Source organism: Schistocerca americana, chromosome 5, assembly GCF_021461395.2.
Source record: "Schistocerca americana isolate TAMUIC-IGC-003095 chromosome 5, iqSchAmer2.1, whole genome shotgun sequence".
NCBI classification, from domain to species: Eukaryota; Metazoa; Arthropoda; class Insecta; order Orthoptera; family Acrididae; genus Schistocerca; species Schistocerca americana.
The window spans coordinates 52,437,247-52,456,600 of record NC_060123.1 but is presented as its reverse complement, the minus strand read 5'-3'; the positions used below and the strand labels follow the sequence as shown (position 1 = coordinate 52,456,600).

Here is a 19,354-nt window from a genome sequence, read left to right as displayed (position 1 = left end):
CATTCCACCGTAGTTCGACATTTCCGTGAAATGGGGAAGGTTCAAAAATCAAGTGTATGGGAATCGCATGCTCTATGCGAAAATCACAAAAATAAATGGTTGGCCATATGTACACCTCTACTTGCTCATCATCAATTGGCTCAAACAACACCAACCATGTTATGCTAACACATGGAAAAGGAAGGAATGACTGAGCTCAAACAAAGCAGCAACTTCCTATACAAAGACCTGCACACATCCATAAAAGATAAATTAAGGGCAAGGCCGGTGCAAGGCATGCCCGAAACATGCGGCCGCACGGGGCACCACTTTCCAAGGGGCAGCAAATCTGCCACCCCCCCCCCCCTTTTTTTTTTTTCAAGGACAAACAACATTCATGCCTAAGAGGGGAATCAAAACCAAACCTCAGAGGGAGCGGCTTTGGGAACAGTGGCATGGCGCCTTGACTACCTACCAGCCGCCCCTGTTGAACAAGGGGAGGGAGGACTAATTTCTTCCTCGCCACTGTGGCAGCACCGTCGTGTTCACGCCAGAGGAACAGAGAGGGGGAAGCAGTCTGCCATACACATCAGGATTCTTATGAGTGGAACACTGCCAGCCTGTTATGCGCGGTGCGTTTACTCACAACTACACTACTGGCTATTAAAATTGCTACACCATGAAGATGACGTGCTACAGACGTGAAATTTAACCGACAGCAAGAAGATGCTGTAATATGCAAATCATTACCTTTTCAGATGATTCACGCAAGGTTGGTGCTGGAGGTGACATCTACAATGTGCTGACATGATGAAAGTTTCCAACCGATTTCTCATACACAAACAGCAGTTGACCGGCGTTGCCTGGTGAAAAGTTGTTGTGATGCCTCGTGTAAGGAGGAGAAATGCATACCATCATGTTTCGACTTTGATAAAGGACGGATTGTAGCCTATCGTGATTGTGGTTTATCGTATCGCAACATTTCTGCTCGCGTTGGTCGAGATCCAATGACTGTTACCACAATATGGAATCAGTGGGTTCAGGAGGGTAATATGGAATGTCGTGCCGGATCCCAACGGCCTTGTATCACTAGCAGTTGAGATGACAGGCATCTTAACTGCATGGCTGTAATGGATCGTGCAGCCACGTCTCGATCCCTGAGTCAATAGATGGGGACGTTTGCAAGACAACAACCATCTGCATGAACAGTTCGATGATGTTTGCAGCAGCATGGACTATCAGCTCAGAGACCATGGCTGGGGTTACCCTTGACGCTGCATCACAGACAGGAGGGCCTCCGATGGTGTACTCAATGACGAACCTGGGTGCACAAATGGCAAAACGTCATTTTTTCGGATGAATCCAAGTTCTGTTTAGAGCATCATCATGGTCGCATCCGTGTTTGGCGACATCGTGATGAACGCACATTGGAAGCATGTATTCGTCATCGCCATACTGGTGTATCACCCGGCGTGATGGTATGGAGTGTCATTGCTTACACATCTCGGTCACCTCTTGTTCGCATTGACGGCACTTTGAACAGTGGACATTACATTTCAGATGAGTTACGACTTGTGGCTCTACCCTTCATTCAATCCCTGCGAAACCCTACATTTCAGCAGGATAATGCACGACCACATGTTGCAGGTCCTGTACGGGCCTTTCTAGGTACAGAAAATGTTCGACTGCTGCCCTGGCCAACACATTCTCCAGATCTCTCACCAGTTGAAAATGTCTGGTCAATGGTGGCCGAGCAACTGCCTCGTCACAATACACCAGTCTCTACTCATGATGAACTGTGGTGTCGTGTTGAAGCTGTGCATGGGCAGCTGTACCTGTACACGCCATCCAAGCTCTGTTTGACTCAATGCCCACACATATCAAGGCCGTTATTACGGCCAGAGGTGGTTGTTCTGACTGCTTTCTCAGGATCTATGCACTCAAATTGGGTGAAAATGTAATCACATGTCAGTTTTAGTATAATATATTTGCCCAATGAATACCCGTTTATCATCTGCAGTTCTTCTTGGTGTAGCAATTTTAATGGCCAGTAGTGTAATTTTGCAGAAGACAAAATCTAATTTGGGAATTCAAATGCAATGTTCGATACTGCGGTTACATGTTAAGCCTGAAGCAATTTTGCTAAGCCCTTCAATGGCAGTTTCTGAGTGTTTTATTCTTCACGGATTATGGAAAAAAAAGGAAAAAAAAAAGATTGAACATTACTACAGTCAAACATGTCCAACACCTACAATGGCTAGAAGTATTCCGAATGGGTAAATACGCTGTGAGTAATTACAAGAGATAAAGACATTGCTAATAAGCCTAGCATAAGTTGGGTTTCAATGTATTTTTGAAAATTTTTGCTATCCGTTTCTGAGTGACAGCTGGACGTTTTGGATTTTGAGCCATGAAATACCTGTCTCCGCCTGCATGAACAACAATTAAACTCTGACCGGCACTTTTGTTTGAGAATCCTACTCACACACTATCACTTTGCCAACATTTATTTAATGTATAATGCGTGTGAATCCATGTTTCATCTACTTTGATTCTGATGAAAACCTGAGAAAGCAAGAAAGCATGGTCTTTTGGCAACAATGCCCTCTCGTCCTCAGAAAACAAAACACTAATTTTGACACCTTCTAAAACGAAAATTCATAGACAGAACATTGCTTCTAAGGGTTTCTTTGTGAGCTTTGAAGCTCATTTCTGTTTGACAAAAGTTGTGCAGTTTTCGCAAATTTCGTATTTCCTTCTATTGTTCGTAATGCCATATAAATCGCTGCCTGATAATACATTTATCCATATCATCAGTCACATACTTGTTGTGAACTTCTTGTTTCTTCTTCTTGGGTGCTAGTTTAACCATAGCCTCGCTGTACCTCGTCATGTGACCTAGTTCCTGGCAATGCCACATCACCACTTCGTTTTTACAGGCAATAGGTATTGTTGCATTCTTTACATCAAAAACCACAGAATTCGTTTCGGTAGTTGGCCGAGGGAGTCAAGATTGGTCAGAAGCACTTTCATTGCGTTTCATAAGAACAGAAGAATTGGTGCATCCGAATTTCTTGCAACTTGGGATGTAATAGGTAAGTTCTTTTCATATAACGTACAATTAGTATTGCGCATGCACGTTACTCACAAGTTAGAATTTTTCTCCTTCAAGATTACAGAATAGGAAAATTTATTTTTCTTATGATCTGTACTTCAAAAATTGGCAAGTCGGCCGATAAACACGCGTTGTCCCAATAGCCAGATAGAAAATAAAGTGAAGAAAAATGAAATGATACAGTGATGACTAATTTGTAACCCCTTATTCCATAATCAGACACAAAAGAAGTGACACATGGAAATTACGACAGATGTCAAGTGTCAGTTCTTCGAAATGAACAACCGCAGTGCAGTGAGTTAATATACACTCCTGGAAATGGAAAAAAGAACACATTGACACCGGTGTGTCAGACCCACCATACTTGCTCCGGACACTGCGAGAGGGCTGTACAAGCAATGATCACACGCACGGCACAGCGGACACACCAGGAACCGCGGTGTTGGCCGTCGAATGGCGCTAACTGCGCAGCATTTGTGCACCGCCGCCGTCAGTGTCAGCCAGTTTGCCGTGGCATACGGAGCTCCATCGCAGTCTTTAACACTGGTAGCATGCCGCGACAGCGTGGACGTGAACCGTATGTGCAGTTGACGGACTTTGAGCGAGGGCGTATAGTGGGCATGCGGGAGGCCGGGTGGACGTACCGCCGAATTGCTCAACACGTGGGGCGTGAGGTCTCCACAGTACATCGATGTTGTCGCCAGTGGTCGGCGGAAGGTGCATGTGCTCGTCGACCTGGGACCGGACCACAGCGACGCACGGATGCACGCCAAGACCGTAGGATCCTACGCAGTGCCGTAGGGGACCGCACCGCCACTTCCCAGCAAATTAGGGACACTGTTGCTCCTGGGGTATCAGCGAGGACCATTCGCAACCGTCTCCATGAAGCTGGGCTACGGTCCCGCACACCGTTAGGCCGTCTTCCGCTCACGCCCCAACATCGTGCAGCCCGCCTCCAGTGGTGTCGCGACAGGCGTGAATGGAGGGACAAATGGAGACGTGTCGTCTTCAGCGATGAGAGTCGCTTCTGCCTTGGTGCCAATGATGGTCGTATGTGTGTTTGGCGCCGTGCAGGTGAGCACCACAATCAGGACTGCATACGACCGAGGCACACAGGGCCAACACCCGGCATCATGGTGTGGGGAGCGATCTCCTACACTGGCCGTACACCACTGGTGATCGTCGAGGGGACACTGAATAGTGCACGGTACATCCAAACCGTCATCGAACCCATCGTTCTACCATTCCTAGACCGGCAAGGGAACTTGCTGTTCCAACAGGACAATGCACGTCCGCATGTATCCCGTGCCACCCAACGTGCTCTAAAAGGTGTAAGTCAACTACCCTGGCCAGCAAGATCTCCGGATCTGTCCCCCATTGAGCATGTTTGGGACTGGATGAAGCGTCGTCTCACGTGGTCTGCACGTCCAGCACGAACGCTGGTCCAACTGAGGCGCCAGGTGGAAATGGCATGGCAAGCCGTTCCACAGGACTACATCCAGCATCTCTACGATCGTCTCCATGGGAGAATAGCAGCCTGCATTGCTGCGAAAGGTGGATATACACTGTACTAGTGCCGACATTGTGCATGCTCTGTTGCCTGTGTCTATGTGCCTGTGGTTCTGTCAGTGTGATCATGTGATGTATCTGACCCCAGGAATGTGTCAATAAAGTTTCCCCTTCCTGGGACAATGAATTCACGGTGTTCTTATTTCAATTTCCAGGAGTGTATGTCGACTAGCATTAGTACCCATCGATGCCCGGGTGTGTATTTATTGCATTATTGTGTTACTCCATCTCCTTATTCTTCCTCTCTCCATTGTCTTCTGCTCCACTTTTTGACCGTTTCACCTGCTTCTGTAGTGAAATTCGGCCTGAAATTCAACTTCACATGGCTCAATTCTTATGATTTCATCTCCTGAACAGTGTATCCTACAGCAATATAATTTTCCGTTTACGTGCAGTGGAATATCAGTAAATTGTCTGCGAAGAGTGTTGCAAATAAAGTTAGTACACTGACATCAACAGTTAGTTTCACGTAATCGTTCTTTGCAAGCTGGATCGAAACATGACCGACGGTAGTAAAGACTGCCTGGCAGTGAATATAGGAAAACACGGGCACTGAATGAAGATGACGATAAGAAGCAAAAGGATGCACTACAATGATATTTCAAGCCAAAGAGGGAACGACCTAGCAGCGGCGAGGGTGGAAAAATAGATCCTGAAAGTACAGAAACTAGTGGAGCTACTGCAAATACATCTTTATCTTCAGGACATGACGAGAAAGTTGATGAACACAGTACTGCGACCACCGCATACAGTAGCAATGCTGACGGTGGGCCACCCACAAAATGTTCAACAGACTTCGTCTGGACTCAAGACCTGCTTTGTGATGAAAGCTCTCAGATTAGAAAACTGGGCAGTGCTGAAATTAGGCAACCCGATTTGGAAAATACCAGAGGAACCTCATCCGAGGTCCTCACCACTGGAGAAGGGATTGAAGGCAAGCCTAAACTGGAAGACACAATTGACTCAGATCCTGGAAGACGGCCGGAAATTATTACAGACTGCATTCAAATGACTTTGGTCATGCGAGGTCCTCCCGAGCGCATTAAGGAAGCTGAAGAATGTCTTAAAAATGCGGAAACCGGCATTTCAGCCCTGTGCACTACAGCTATTCTTTGAAGAATTTAGAAGAAGCAGATAGACATTGTGGGTGTACTCAAAGAGCACGGATGCTGTGTTCTGCTTTTGTTGCAAACTTTTTTCATCATCTACTGTAAAAATTGCATAGAATGGTATAAGCGACTGGCGGCACCTTGCTTTGTATCTCAAAAGTCACGGGAAGTCTACTGAGCATTTGAATTCACATAAAAAGTGGATCATGTTTTCCGAGGGACTGAAAAAGTCACTAACTGTCGACACCCATCATCAAAGGTTTCTGAATACTGAAAGCGAACATTGGAAAAATGTTCTTGGGCGCTTAATAGCAAATAATTCATTTCCTGGGTCAGCAATGTCTGCCTTTGAGAGGAAGTACACATACACTCTTTCAGCTTGACAACGGAAATTTCTTGATGATGGAGCACCTGCACAGAACAAAGCAAGGTGAGAATAAGGGTCATCATTATCTTGGAAAAGAAACACAGAATGAACTAATTCATCTTATTGCATCATCTATAACCAACCACATTCTATTAATGATGAAATCTGCAAAGTATTACAGTATAATTCTGGACTGCACACCAGATATTTCAAAAGTTGAGCAGATGACGGTTGTGATACGTTTCATCCAGGAGACAAGACTCGACGGGGTATACGATGTTCAAATTCGGGAGCATTTCCTGGGATTTCTTCCAGTGCCCAATTCTTCAAGCTCCACTTTGATGCACGTCGTACTCAAGTTCTTGGAAGATAAAAAAATCCTACTGAGCGATATGAGAGGGCAAGGATATGACAATGGAGCAAACATGAAAGGAAAGAAGTCTGGTCTCCAGAAAAGAATTTCAGATATGAACAAGAGAGCATTTTATGTACCGTGTAGCAGTCACTCATTGAATCTTGTTGTAAACGATGCCGCTATGTGTTCTAAATATGTTGTTTCCGTGTTTTCGACAGTGAAAAGCTTGTACTACTTCTTCTTGTCCTGTATTCGACATTGGGATGTCTTGAGGAAGTATCTGCCTAAGCTGTCGCTGAAGCCACTGAGCGATAGAAGGTGGGAAAGTCGCACTGATGCACTTACTCCCCTGAGGTTTCAAGTTGCAGGCATTTACGATGCACTGGTTCAGATATCAGAAGAATTCGATGGCATGACCACTCACGAAGCAACGTCACTTGTAAATCAAATAAAAAATTACACATTTCTCACTTCTCTGGTAATCTGGTATGACGTTCTGCTTCACATCATTGTAGTCAGTAAGACCCTCCAGACCACTGACATAAATGTTTCTGAGGCCGTGGAAATGCTTGAAAAAATGAAAGCACATTTTGAGACCTGCAGAACAGAAGGAAAGTTTGTGTCTTTCTTGATGGATTCCAAATAATTGGCTACAGAATTAGAGCTAGAAGATCTCACGTTACCATGGATAATTGTTTCCTGGCGACGAAATAAGAAGCCAATACACTTTACCTATGAAGGAAGGGACGAGACAATAGATGACCCTACAAAATGTTACAAGATTGATTTCTACTATTATCTTTTAGATATAGTAACCACATCTTTGGATGAGAGATTCAACCACCTGAAATCTCATTGTGATTATTTTGATTTTCTCTACAACATCAGCAAGCTGAAGAATGGACCTCCTGACAGCCTGGACACAAAGTGTACAAACCTCGCAGCGATTTTGCATGATCACGAGTCTAGCGACATTGATGCACTGGTGTTGAGGGAAGAACTAAAAGTGCTTTCATCATTGTTGAAACCTAGAATAGGTCAAAAAGAGACTCTGAAGTTTATAGGAAGACATAATTTTTGTCCTAATGTTAACATTGCTCTGAGAATTCTCCTAACACTCCCAGTGACAGTTGCGAGTGGAGAGAGGAAATTCTCAAAATTAAAATTGATAAAGACATACCTCAGATCAATGATGAGCCAGACTTGTGTGAATAATCTTGCAAGAATATCGATTGAGCACGAGCTTGCAGAGGACTTAAATTACATAGATCGTGTGAAAGAGTTTACACAAGCAAAAGCCAGGAAGGTTCGATTTGTCTAGTATTTTTTAAAATTTCTATATTATGATCAGTGTCTTGGTTATTTACTGTGTTGTTTCTTATTTTGTTCAACATTAAATAGTTGTTGTAAACATTATTGTTCAAACTGAATTATCGTTAAATTGTAAACATATTCTGTTTTCTGTTGAATACATTATCTGTTCACAACCATTGATAAATGTTTATTTACGTTAACTGTAAGTACACGCCGTGTGGGATTAGCCGACCACTCTAAGGCCTGCAGTCATGGACTGTGTGGCTGGTCCTGGCGGAGGTTCAAGTCCTCCCTCAGGCATGGGTGTGTATGTATGTCCTTAGGATAGTTTAGGTTAAGTAGTGTGTAGGCTTAGGGACTGATGGCCATAGCCGTTAAGTCCCATAACATTTCACACACATTTGAACATTTTTAGAAATTCACAAGGCTTATTAAAATTAGCTAGTTTTCTTCAATCAGTTTTGATTCCATTTTTGAGCTGGTGCCCAGTGACTTTTTTGTACAAATCTGTAGAGAATGTCATCAATCAGTCGCAATTTTTGTTTTTATTTTGCAGATCTACATAGATTTCAGGCACAGTGTGGGTATTCTCAATGCTTTGAGTTATTACATCTATACCGTCTACTGAATGTAACTGTCAACAACATGGCGGTTTAGATGTAAGCACATATTAAAAGCTTTGAGACTGGCCACTCAGTGTGGCCGAAACCTAGGTAGATCTGAAAAGTAAAATGAAAAATTGCGATTGATTGCTGACATTTCCTACAGATTTTTTTAAATCAAATTCCACAAACATCTTGTAAAAAAAGACGGGGGGCGGGGGGGGGGGGGGGGGGGGGGGGGGGGGGGGCAATTTAGCAGCTCGCACGGGGCAGCACTTGGGCTTGCGCTGGCCCTGACTTTGGGTTGCCCTGAGCTCTAATTGGCCAGGGGAATGGTGTGTGGTGTCACAGGTGACTTAACCCTTTTAAATTAGTCACCCAGCAGTGATAACAAGGTAGATTGTTTGTGAAAAATGAAATTTGAATCATGATGCAACCATATGGGATCTTCACAAATAATAATTTGAAAGTAATGTGCGCACACCCTCAAACCTGAGGATGACTGGAATTGAGATAGGAATCAACTTCTTGAGTGAGAAAAATGCCTTGGAGGAAGCCACCTATAGAAAGAGAGATCACTGGAGACTTAAGCTTTCATATGCACTCAACACATGCGCTACACATGTCTGCTCTGCCCGTCTCTCCACCATACCTTCCATCCCACTCCCTCTGTCCATACCCTCTTCCACTCTCTCTGTCCACCTCCTCCTCCCCCTTTCCCACTCATCCACTACCCCTCTATGCCTTCCACCTGCCTCATGCATTTCCCCCTCCCCCCCCCTCTCTGACCATCTCCTCCCCCCCCCACCATGTCTCAACCCATCTCCTACTCCCCCTCCACTCTCTGCTCACCCAGAAGAAATGCCAGTCTGCAAATGCCCCTGCAGAGCATGCCGCTGCTGCCCACACAACATGCCTCCTCCCCCCTCTGTCTACACATTTCCTCCTCCCCTCTCTCTGTCCATCTCGATCTCCCCCCCCCCCCCCCCCCCCCCCCCCTCCCGCCAATCTTACTATCCATCTCCTTCCCCCCATTCTCTTGCTGCTCAGCTGTGCCCATCCTCACATGTAACCCTCCTAAACAGATTGATACAGCAAGCCGATACTATTCCTAAAACACGCCTGTTGTGCTGGGTACACTAAACCAGTGTCTTGAATTTTAATTTTAAGTTTTACTACATCCACATAATACATCTACCATGCAGGACAGCCAATGAAGCATGGACTGAAAAAATTCGTTTTTGCCCACATAAACACTCCTATGGGAGCTAGGAGATTCTAACCACCACACTGTGCTAATACTTGTGAAGTGTGCTGCTGTTTGTGTCCAAAATTTGGTTGGAATTGATCCAGGGGTTAGGGAGGAGATGCTGGAGATGCTGGACACACACACACACACACACACACACACACACACACACACACACACACACAGAGAGAGAGAGAGAGAGAGAGAGAGAGAGAGAGAGAGAGAGAGAGTACATAATAATACTTTTTTGAAGAATGCTGTGAATTTATTTCAATATTTAATCCCTATTCTGAGAAAGTCTACCCATCACATTGACATGCACACATTATCAACATGTTGCTGTGTCTGTGACAACAGTAAGAGAGAACATGAAATGAAGTGTATTCTCTAAATTGTAAGGAATTATTAAAATAAATTTATAGTAGTTTTTGAAAACGTTATGGAAATGAATGTTACGCTACACATCTCACTTTTAGCTCATACAAGGTGATGTTACTCTGTACCTGGCATTCTTTTCATGGAGCACATATGTACCCGGTATTGTTTTCATGGAGCACATATGTTTTCTCAGTTGTAGGTAGAATAAACAAGAATACAACAATTTTGTTTGCACTATGCAAACTTGGTATGTTTTTTGTTTGAACAGTGGATTGCGACATAAAATTTTTTTCAGACATTCCTCTTCCTGTAATGGAGCACATTTGCAAATGTATAGAATACATCACTGAATTTTCATCTTGCACTTGCTGCACCTTAACAAAAGACAGCTTCATTAGAGACCATCTGATCCCATCAATCAGTCATTTCACCCTGACAGTGCTACATTACAATAGGAAAATCATTCTGTCAGCTTCTGTACTAATTCACAATTTATCTGACACCCCTGCAAACTTCAGTTAGAGAGAACGAGTTGATGATCAGGAAGCAATCACAGTGCCACTGTTCTCAGACTCTTCATACTCACAGAACAGCAGTGGAAAGGAAGAAACCAAAACAGCACTGATGTAACAGTGCCACCTTCTTTTTCAAGGTACCATCAAATAGAGTGATTTTGAAAACCCAAAAGATTTTGGATATTATGGAATATTTGCTCTTTCCCACTGCATAGCAATGAATTGCTGCTCATTTTCACTTCCACACTCCAGTTATTTTAAGCACAACACTGTATTTTTGCGTTCCCCAACTTTTACTTTAGGTTGATTGTTTATCTAGGTAAATACCCGATGGACAGTCTCATTGTTAAAAGTTCATGCAGCATCATCAAGTGGTAACTTTATATTGTAGCGATTGGCAGAAAAGTCTGTAACTGCAATTGTAAATGAGCTCAGTAGCTCACAGCATTGAGACAATTCCTGTACAAGTTTCTCAATTTTTTTGTGTAAAGTTATAAAACAATAAAGGTATTTACAAAATTATATACTGTGTCGCATGATTTCAAACAATGCCAAGAACGTATAAAAGCAAGAAAGTTGCTTAAGTACAGTGTAATTATGATCCGGATCTTTTAGATAAAGTTGTTCATGATCCTCAGTGTGACAAGTAGTCCTACAAAAAAAAAATGCATGATTTGTGCAGAATACCTAGATCAGCCCTACAGAATAAAGCATTCAAAATACATCCAAAAAAACTGAGACGACAACCAATATTAAATGAGGAAGAAGATGAAATGCTGAATCGACGTATTCTGTGGGCTGTAGATTGGGGATTTACTTCCACTAAACTGGATATTAGATATTTAGTGAAAAGCTGCCTTCATAAATCTGGGCAAAAAGAGAAGAAATTTTGCTACAATTTACCAGGAGAAGAATGGGCAAGTTTATTCCTCAAGTAGCATTCAGAAGATCCCTCTGTTTGTTTAAGCAAAAATATTAAAAGAGCTCATGCAGACATGAACAAACAGACAGTTAATCTGTATTTGTCCAATACAAAGCCAACACAGGAAAATCTCCTGCCTAGCGACTTGACCAATTACAATAAAACCAACATGTCAGATGATATGGGCAAGCAGTAGATAAATACAAAATGAGGGAGTAAGCATGCTGAAAAAGATTGATCAGAATCTAGTGTTTTGATATTGATGGCAGTGTTGATGGTAAATTGCTTCCTCCACATCTCCTTTAAAAATCTGTGGAGGTGGCCCACAAGGAGCCCATTTCAATAGGAATAAGTGCGAATGGTTTGATCTACCAATGTCTGAAGACTGGTTCTTTACAATAGCTTTGCCCAATTTGGAAAAGCAAAATGGTCCAACAGTGGTGACTGGGAAAACTTATCCAGTCATGTGTCTTTATGTGTTATAGGAAAGTGTAAGCAAAACAGTATTTTATTCATTCTCCTTCCCCCTAACAGTACCCACCTCCTCAAGCAATGCTGGACACAGCTTCCTCAGACCAATGAAAGCAGGGTGGCGAGCGATATTAACTGGATGGAAGAAGTGCATCTCATGGGAGCTGTTCCAAGGATGCTTTTCCATCTCTTCTGAAGCACATACTTATTAAGATTTCGGAAAACTCTACTGAAAACATAAAAAGTGGATTTTGTGCCAAAGGCCTAATCTCATTTGATCTAGATCATATCTTACAGAAATTGCCTGATAATGAGGAGGGCTGGCAAAGCAGTGCAGATGCATGGACTTCCAGTTCTGAAGAAATGCCCAAAGAAGTTCGTTATCCTCCAAGTAAGCCTTGTAGTTCCGACCACAGCAAACTAGACATTCCTCCAGGGAAATCAATTATGAGTTGTGACTTTCAGGGAAACAAAAACAGCATGGAAACAAGTGACAGTGCTTCTAGCAATATGAAAGTAAAAAATGGCCCATCATCCAATGAAGTTTCACTGCTGAAAGAAGAGGCTTTTCTTGTTGCTGACTAGATACATATCCAGCAACAAGGCAGTATGATGAGGTGCCACAAATCTTGGTGCAAGGGAAGTACATGTGAAATTCTTGCACCCACATGAGAAAAGTAGAAATGTATTTGTGATTCCTAATGTCCCTGTTGAAGACACAACTCAAAAAGACCAAGCTTCACAAGTACACCAGTGGAGAGGAGAGTGATGTTTATTTTTAGAGAAGTTGAGCTTTAGACTTGTGGGCTATTGTAATGGACAATGTTTGAAGTATTTGCAACTTAACTTTGAACATCGAGTAACAAAACTGACATTGATCTTTTAGTAGAATTGTTTTGTTTCTGTTTCCAATATTTCCATTTAAAACTTTAAAAAATTGCATTCAATTTGTCAGAAAATAAAAATTGACCTTGAATATAGAAAATTCATTATCTTAATCCTCATCACTTATTTGTAATGATGGACAACCTTAAAATGTATTAAAAGTCACTAAAAATCAAATAGGCAGTCTGGATATTAAAAAAAAAAAAGCCAAATTCTGCTTGACCCCCCCTCCCCCCACCCCCATTTACTTTGAAACTTAGGACAGATATTTGAGAAACACATGTGTGCAAAATAACATCAATCCATTGGGTGATTTCAGACACTTTACTGTAGTCTCAGGTAACTATAGGTACACATAGACTTTCTGTTTTTAGGATATTTTATTTGTTACATATAAACCCCACCACTCCTGTAACAAAGAATCAAAACTAACAAACTCTATGCAAGGCATGGTGAAAATAACCACAAAACAGTCTGAAATCTAAATATTTGAGTATGAAACTCTCAGCATTAGACTCCTACTCACTCCATTTCTTATCTCTACTGCCCAGCTCACAATTGTTATGTTAAGTATGGCTAGGAAGCCTCAAAGTTATTGTCACTCTCTGTGTGGAAGTAAAAGGACAGGACTCTCACATATGTCCTGTTGTAGAAGGTGAATGAACAGTACTGAGCTGTCAAAAAGTGGCAGTGACACTTCCATCCTATTACCTTCAAATCAGAAATTGGTTCTGGCCCTATTTTTAACACTGCCTAAATCAGCCATGGGCTGAAGCAGGCCTGCCACCCTTTTTCCATGAATGAAGCAATATCTAAGTGCCACAGATATGATCTCAAAACTGTGGAACTGTGTTAATTGTGGTCAGCACTAATGTTTGTACTACATAGTTTTTAAGTTTTTCAAATATATTAATAACTGATAGTGCCCCATGAAATTAGTGAAGTTAGGTGGATGCTTGATATGTAGTAGTAGATATAAACAGCTGCTAAGTCTTCTAAGAGAAAGAGCAGTTACTTAATGGTTTTTTCCCTCCAAGCAGTTGCTTTTCTCCTAAAACATAACCTAGATGTAATTTTCATAATTATCGGTGTGAGTAGATTACCAGTAGTCATCTGTTGTTAATGAACATTACAGATGTAACCTGTAGTGGTGAATTCAGCCAGTTAATGTGTAGCTTGATTTCATCCAAATCCAAGAAGGCTCATATTTATGATAGGAACTGCTCGTGAGATTTCTGGATGCAATGTGAGCAGTTCAATTGCTGTAATGTCATTCTTTACTAACACAATCCCTCTGATGTGAGAGATTTATGGCTTCCTGGACAGTCTATATTTTCTTACCTACTTTGGCCTACTGATATACTGTAAGAGGTGAAATCTATTTATTCAAGTGCATAGACAACAGGTTTTTCTACCAGATACATGAATTAAGACAAACAACTAAATCTAAGTCAATAGTCAAATGGAATCACTGGGTTCTAAAACTATAAGGTGAAGAGATGAAAAAAAAGCTCACCTTGTTTTTCCTGTCATAATTTTATTTCTTTTAATTGTGAGAGAGAGCAACATTATCTCCGCTTTACACATATTGAACATATATCAGTACCCGTGGACAAAGTTTTCCAAAATTTAAAACCCACACTCTAAGAAATGTTTCTGCCATAAGCTAATGTGAAATACTCAAACAACATGTGTTATAAATCACACTGTTATGCAGTCTTCAGAGTTATGCAATAAATTAAATTACACATTAAAAGGCACAGGCTGCCACTGCACGAGTTTCTGTAAAGGATATTAACAATCAATTGTGACTAGTGTTAATTTACTCAAATCACATGTATTTTTTGAAGCATCCAAAATCTTACAGGAAAAGACAACATACACAAATAGTAACTGAGATATGGGTCATTTTATCTGTTTCAAGAACAGTCAGTACTCTATGGAATATAGACTGTCTTCCACTTGATATTCATTGTTCATTTCTTTTCAATTGTGTTTGTCTCCATACTCGGTCCTCAGACTGTCACACTTTTGGCAGATATTGCACTTTCCCCTACATCAGCCATTCAAAGGATTTTTAAAAAAGTGTCTCATATTCTTATTGGAAAAAATTATAAAAGCATCCCATAAACCCAGCTGTAAATGTATACTTGTTGGGATATGGCTCTTTCATCCTACAATGGCCATCTGTTTGTTGATGCTGCAGGAACTAGTAAATCTGGTTACTACTCACTATTACACATCCTTCGGCTCTCCTTTTCAATGAATAAAACATCTAGATACGCCTGGATTTCGTCACATGTGGGACACATACTCCTGTCACATGTGCACATTGCTGATGGGTGTGGAACACAACCATGACTTTAAATAACACCAAAGAGAGTAATCAACAGCATTAAAGTATTGTGTATTGGGACCGGAATGCTACTGAACCTTCCCAACAAATCCATCACTCATTAAAAGATTCTGTTAGGGACTGTCATATGAAGTGTAGAAAATAAGGTGGTGATCTGTCATTGCATAAACGATGTCCACTGTCTTTCTGCAACTGTAGTTTTTTTCCAAAAGTGTAGTTTTTCCAAAATCTGGGGCAAGTTGTCATGCAGAAACTGGTGGTAAAAAGTAACTATTAATTTATTCAGTGAAGTGTATGGCCCTATGAGTCTGTCATCAACAATTCATGCCCAAACACAAATTTGATCCCTAACTGCTCACCCAATGATTTGCTTCTGATCAGTTGTGATTACTGCGGTTGGTTTGGACAATGGAAAGTGCAGGATGGAATAACAAGAACAATATAAAAAGGGTAGATTGCTACTCATCACATTGGCGAGGAGCCGAGCTGCAGATGGGCACAAACAAAATTTAAGCTTTTGGCCAAAAGGCTTTCTTTGGGAGTAGAAAGAACACACAAATTCACATGAGCACAATCCACACACACATGGCCAGACTGCAGGCTGCAACTGAGTCAATTTGAGCAGCAATTGATGATGATGATGATTTTGGATGCATGGTGCTCAACACCATGGTCATTACACTCTGATGAAAAGTCAACATGCCATTCTCTTGCACAAAAAGGAGGGGTGGTGGGGGAGGGGGGTGACAGATGGACACACAAAGGCTGTGTCTGTATGTGGAGCAGCAATCTGAGGTGAGTGATAGGGATATGGAGGAGGCATGAGATGGGGAGGAGGAGGTGTAGCAGGTTAGGGATGGAGGAAAGTGGTATGCTACCTGTGAGAGCATGCAGAGATGTGGTGGCAATAGGATAGTGCTGCTATTGCAGAGACAGTACACTGTGGTGTGGGGGTTGGCACAAAGGGATCAGAAAAGGAAGAGGGGAGAGAAGACAATTAGAGAAGGGGAAAGGATTGACAGATGCTTTGAAGGAATGGCTGGCACATCTAGGCACCTATCCCCTTCCCTGCCCTGTGAGAACTGTGAAGATTGAGGCCATGCGGATTACAGAAACAATTTTTGGAGGACAGGCTCAGGACTGTGTTTTGAGTCTACTTAGGTTCTGGATTCTGTATCATTGTGGGAGGGGTTTCTGAGGGTATGAAGAGACAGGATCCCTCTGGCCTGAACCTATGCTAGTTTCAGTCCTTTATCTACCTATCCACTTCCCTGATCCCACTCCAGCACTACATACGCCTTCCATTCTGCCAGTGCACCCACTAGTCCTTTTCCCCTCCTCTTCTTCTCTCCGGATCCTTTTCTGCTCCCCACCACCCTCCCACCCCCGCACAGCACCCTATCTATGCAATAGTACCCCTAACGTGTCTCTGCACAATCTCAAATGCAGCACAAACTCTTCCCTACCCCTTCCATGCTATCCCTCCCTCTCCCTGTCCCATGCCTCGTCCTTACCCCCGCCAGCCACCTTGGATTGCTGCTCACATCAGACACAGTTGCAGCCCACAATCTGGCCACAGCAGCTGGAGACAGTGGCCATGTGTGTACGAGTTGTGACTGTGCATGTTCTTTCTGTTTATGAAGAAGGCTTAAATGAATAGTAGTCTTTTGCTTGTGCCTGTTTGTAGCTCAACACCTCTTTTATGTGGTGTGTAGTAATTTATCCTTTTCATAATATTACTGTGATAATTTAGTATCCTGCCTCACTCATTCATGAAATGCAAACAATGAACTATGGATCCTTCAGACCTCTGTCATCGACTCCACTGGCAAAATTGCAAACTGGCATGGTGGTCTTGTGTTGTGACAGCTTACACATGTTGGAAGTGATTCACGAAGTAACTGCTCAAACATTATTGACTGTCCAACAGCACATTTCATACCATGAGCAGGTGCCATTTATCACCGTCAGTTAATATTCATAGCAGAATTCAATGTCTGCAATTTCCCATGTGGAATACTCAGACTCTTATTTCATTGTTTATGTTGTTCACATTTCATGGAGTCACTATCTTGTTCAGATACCAGAGCAATCTCAAAACCATACGGCAGACAGTTAAAAGCTATGTCTAAGAACAGCAACCTAGTCAGAGGCCAAAGTACAGCAACAAAAACAACTTAAGAAATGAGCAATGAAAATCAACCAGAAGACAGCCAACACCAGTGAGTATTGAGATTTCTCAACAAAAGTAAAATGGCCCATATCTCAAGAAGTATTTGTTTCTGGGCATGTGGTTGTACAACCTCTTTTACCAGCACTATCTTCTTTAATAATGTGTGCATATAATAGGAGAGCTCAGCTGGTTTGAAAAAGCTTACTTTTACACTAGTCAACTGTTGTTTATATGAACTACCTCATACTCACATTTCTGTAACTTCACCAATCTCACAGACCCATATCAGCTGTCTATATACCACAAAACTTAAAAACCTGTGCATATGAATATTGGTTTTAATCAGAATTTACATCCCTGAGACCAAATATTCTGACAGGTTATAGAAGGAGTGGCTTTTACTTTAGTTTTGAATATTTAGGAATTTACAGTTTTCTTTCTGATGTTTGTTGCAACATATTACAGATATCTGCACCAGAATGAGGAACTATATTGTGAATTCTTGACAGCAGAGACACACAGACGGTTCAGTGAAACAGATTAATACATAGGTTTACCTAGGAATAAATCGGCATTATCTTACGACCATGAAACTGTAATTGATAAATTATTTTAAAAGAAGATGCTAATTGAGCATGTATTCACATGTAAACATGTTATGAGCACCAACCTGCATCAAATGGTACAGAGTAGACAAAACTCTTGCTATTTTCATAGTGATGTTCAACTGCTCTTTTATACCACACCTCATCTATAGCATGATTATGTATTTCACTGAAGTGCCTGAAAAACAAAAATAATAATAATTACTGCATTATTGAAATGGCGAGAACCAAAGATTATAAGAGATCTACACTTGCTTTTCAATAACATTTGGAAAACAGAAAAGAATCCAGAAGAGTGGAAAAGAACATTAATTCACCCACCACATACCAAGGTAGACAAACAAAACGTCAACAAGTACAGAAATGTGTCACTTCTGTCAGTACAAACCAAAATATCATCAAAAATTCTCCTGAACAGAATTGAAGAAACTAAGGCAAAAGGGAAGGTCTTGCACAGAACAGATTCTCAACTTAAAATCAATAATTCACCACTGAATGTTAGCCATTAAACCTGTAATAATATTATTTATTGGTATCCAAAAAGTATTTGGTTGAGTAGACAGAGAAATAATAGATAACTCCATTATGGATTTTGGACTTAATGCAGTAACAGCATATATAATGGTTGAAATTCTATCAAATATTATATCTAAAGTGAAATTCATGGGAGAAGTATCTCAGCCCTTTGAAATAAAAACTGGTCTTAAATACCTTTACTGTTTAACTGTTCTTAGAAAAAAAAATTGTAACGGTCAGGAATTTGGAGCTAAGATATTACAAAATTGAACCAATAATTTTGGGAAGGAAAAAAAATGGAATTAAGATACAACTACCTGGCTTTAGCAGATGATTTTCCAACACTTTCAAAAAGTATGACTGAAGTAGTTATGTAAATAAATATTCTGGAAAAAATAATGAACAGTGCTTGTCTCAAAATTTCAGTAGAAAAAACAAAATTTATGACAACAAGCCTACCAAAATACGTAGAAACACATTTAGGCAAAATAGAGTGAGTTGGTAAATTTAAATATCTTTGAGAAACTATATAGCACAATGGACCAGAAAGATTTGCAATAGATGCAAGAGTTAATACAATGAAAAGAATATGTGGTTTAAAAAAAATATCTGCACAAGAAATGCATATATAGAAAAGCAAAATTAAAACTCTGTACCACAATGGTAAGACCAGGATGTTTATATGTATGTGAATACTTAACAATGAATTATAAGCTGGACAGAATAGAGGCACTTAAGAGACAGAGTACTACAAAAATATTGGTTGCAATACAGACTGCACATGACTAGAAAATGAAAGGTAATGAGGCAATTTACAAAGATATAGACAAAATACAACAAGTAATGGGCAAAGTAAAGACTAATCTTCTTTGGG

The 19,354-nt window shown here is 41.3% G+C and overlaps 1 protein-coding gene across 2 annotated transcripts in view; it reads right to left on the bottom strand.

The window, feature by feature from the left end:
- The window catches only part of LOC124615885 (voltage-dependent calcium channel subunit alpha-2/delta-3), an 824,663-nt gene that overhangs the window by 92,429 nt on the left and 712,880 nt on the right, over positions 1-19,354 (bottom strand). For both annotated transcript variants that reach the window (XM_047144053.1, XM_047144054.1), the window contains one exon: positions 18,030-18,142. In XM_047144053.1, coding sequence (XP_047000009.1) covers positions 18,030-18,142 — 113 coding nt within the window. The remainder of the gene's footprint in view (positions 1-18,029; positions 18,143-19,354) is intronic.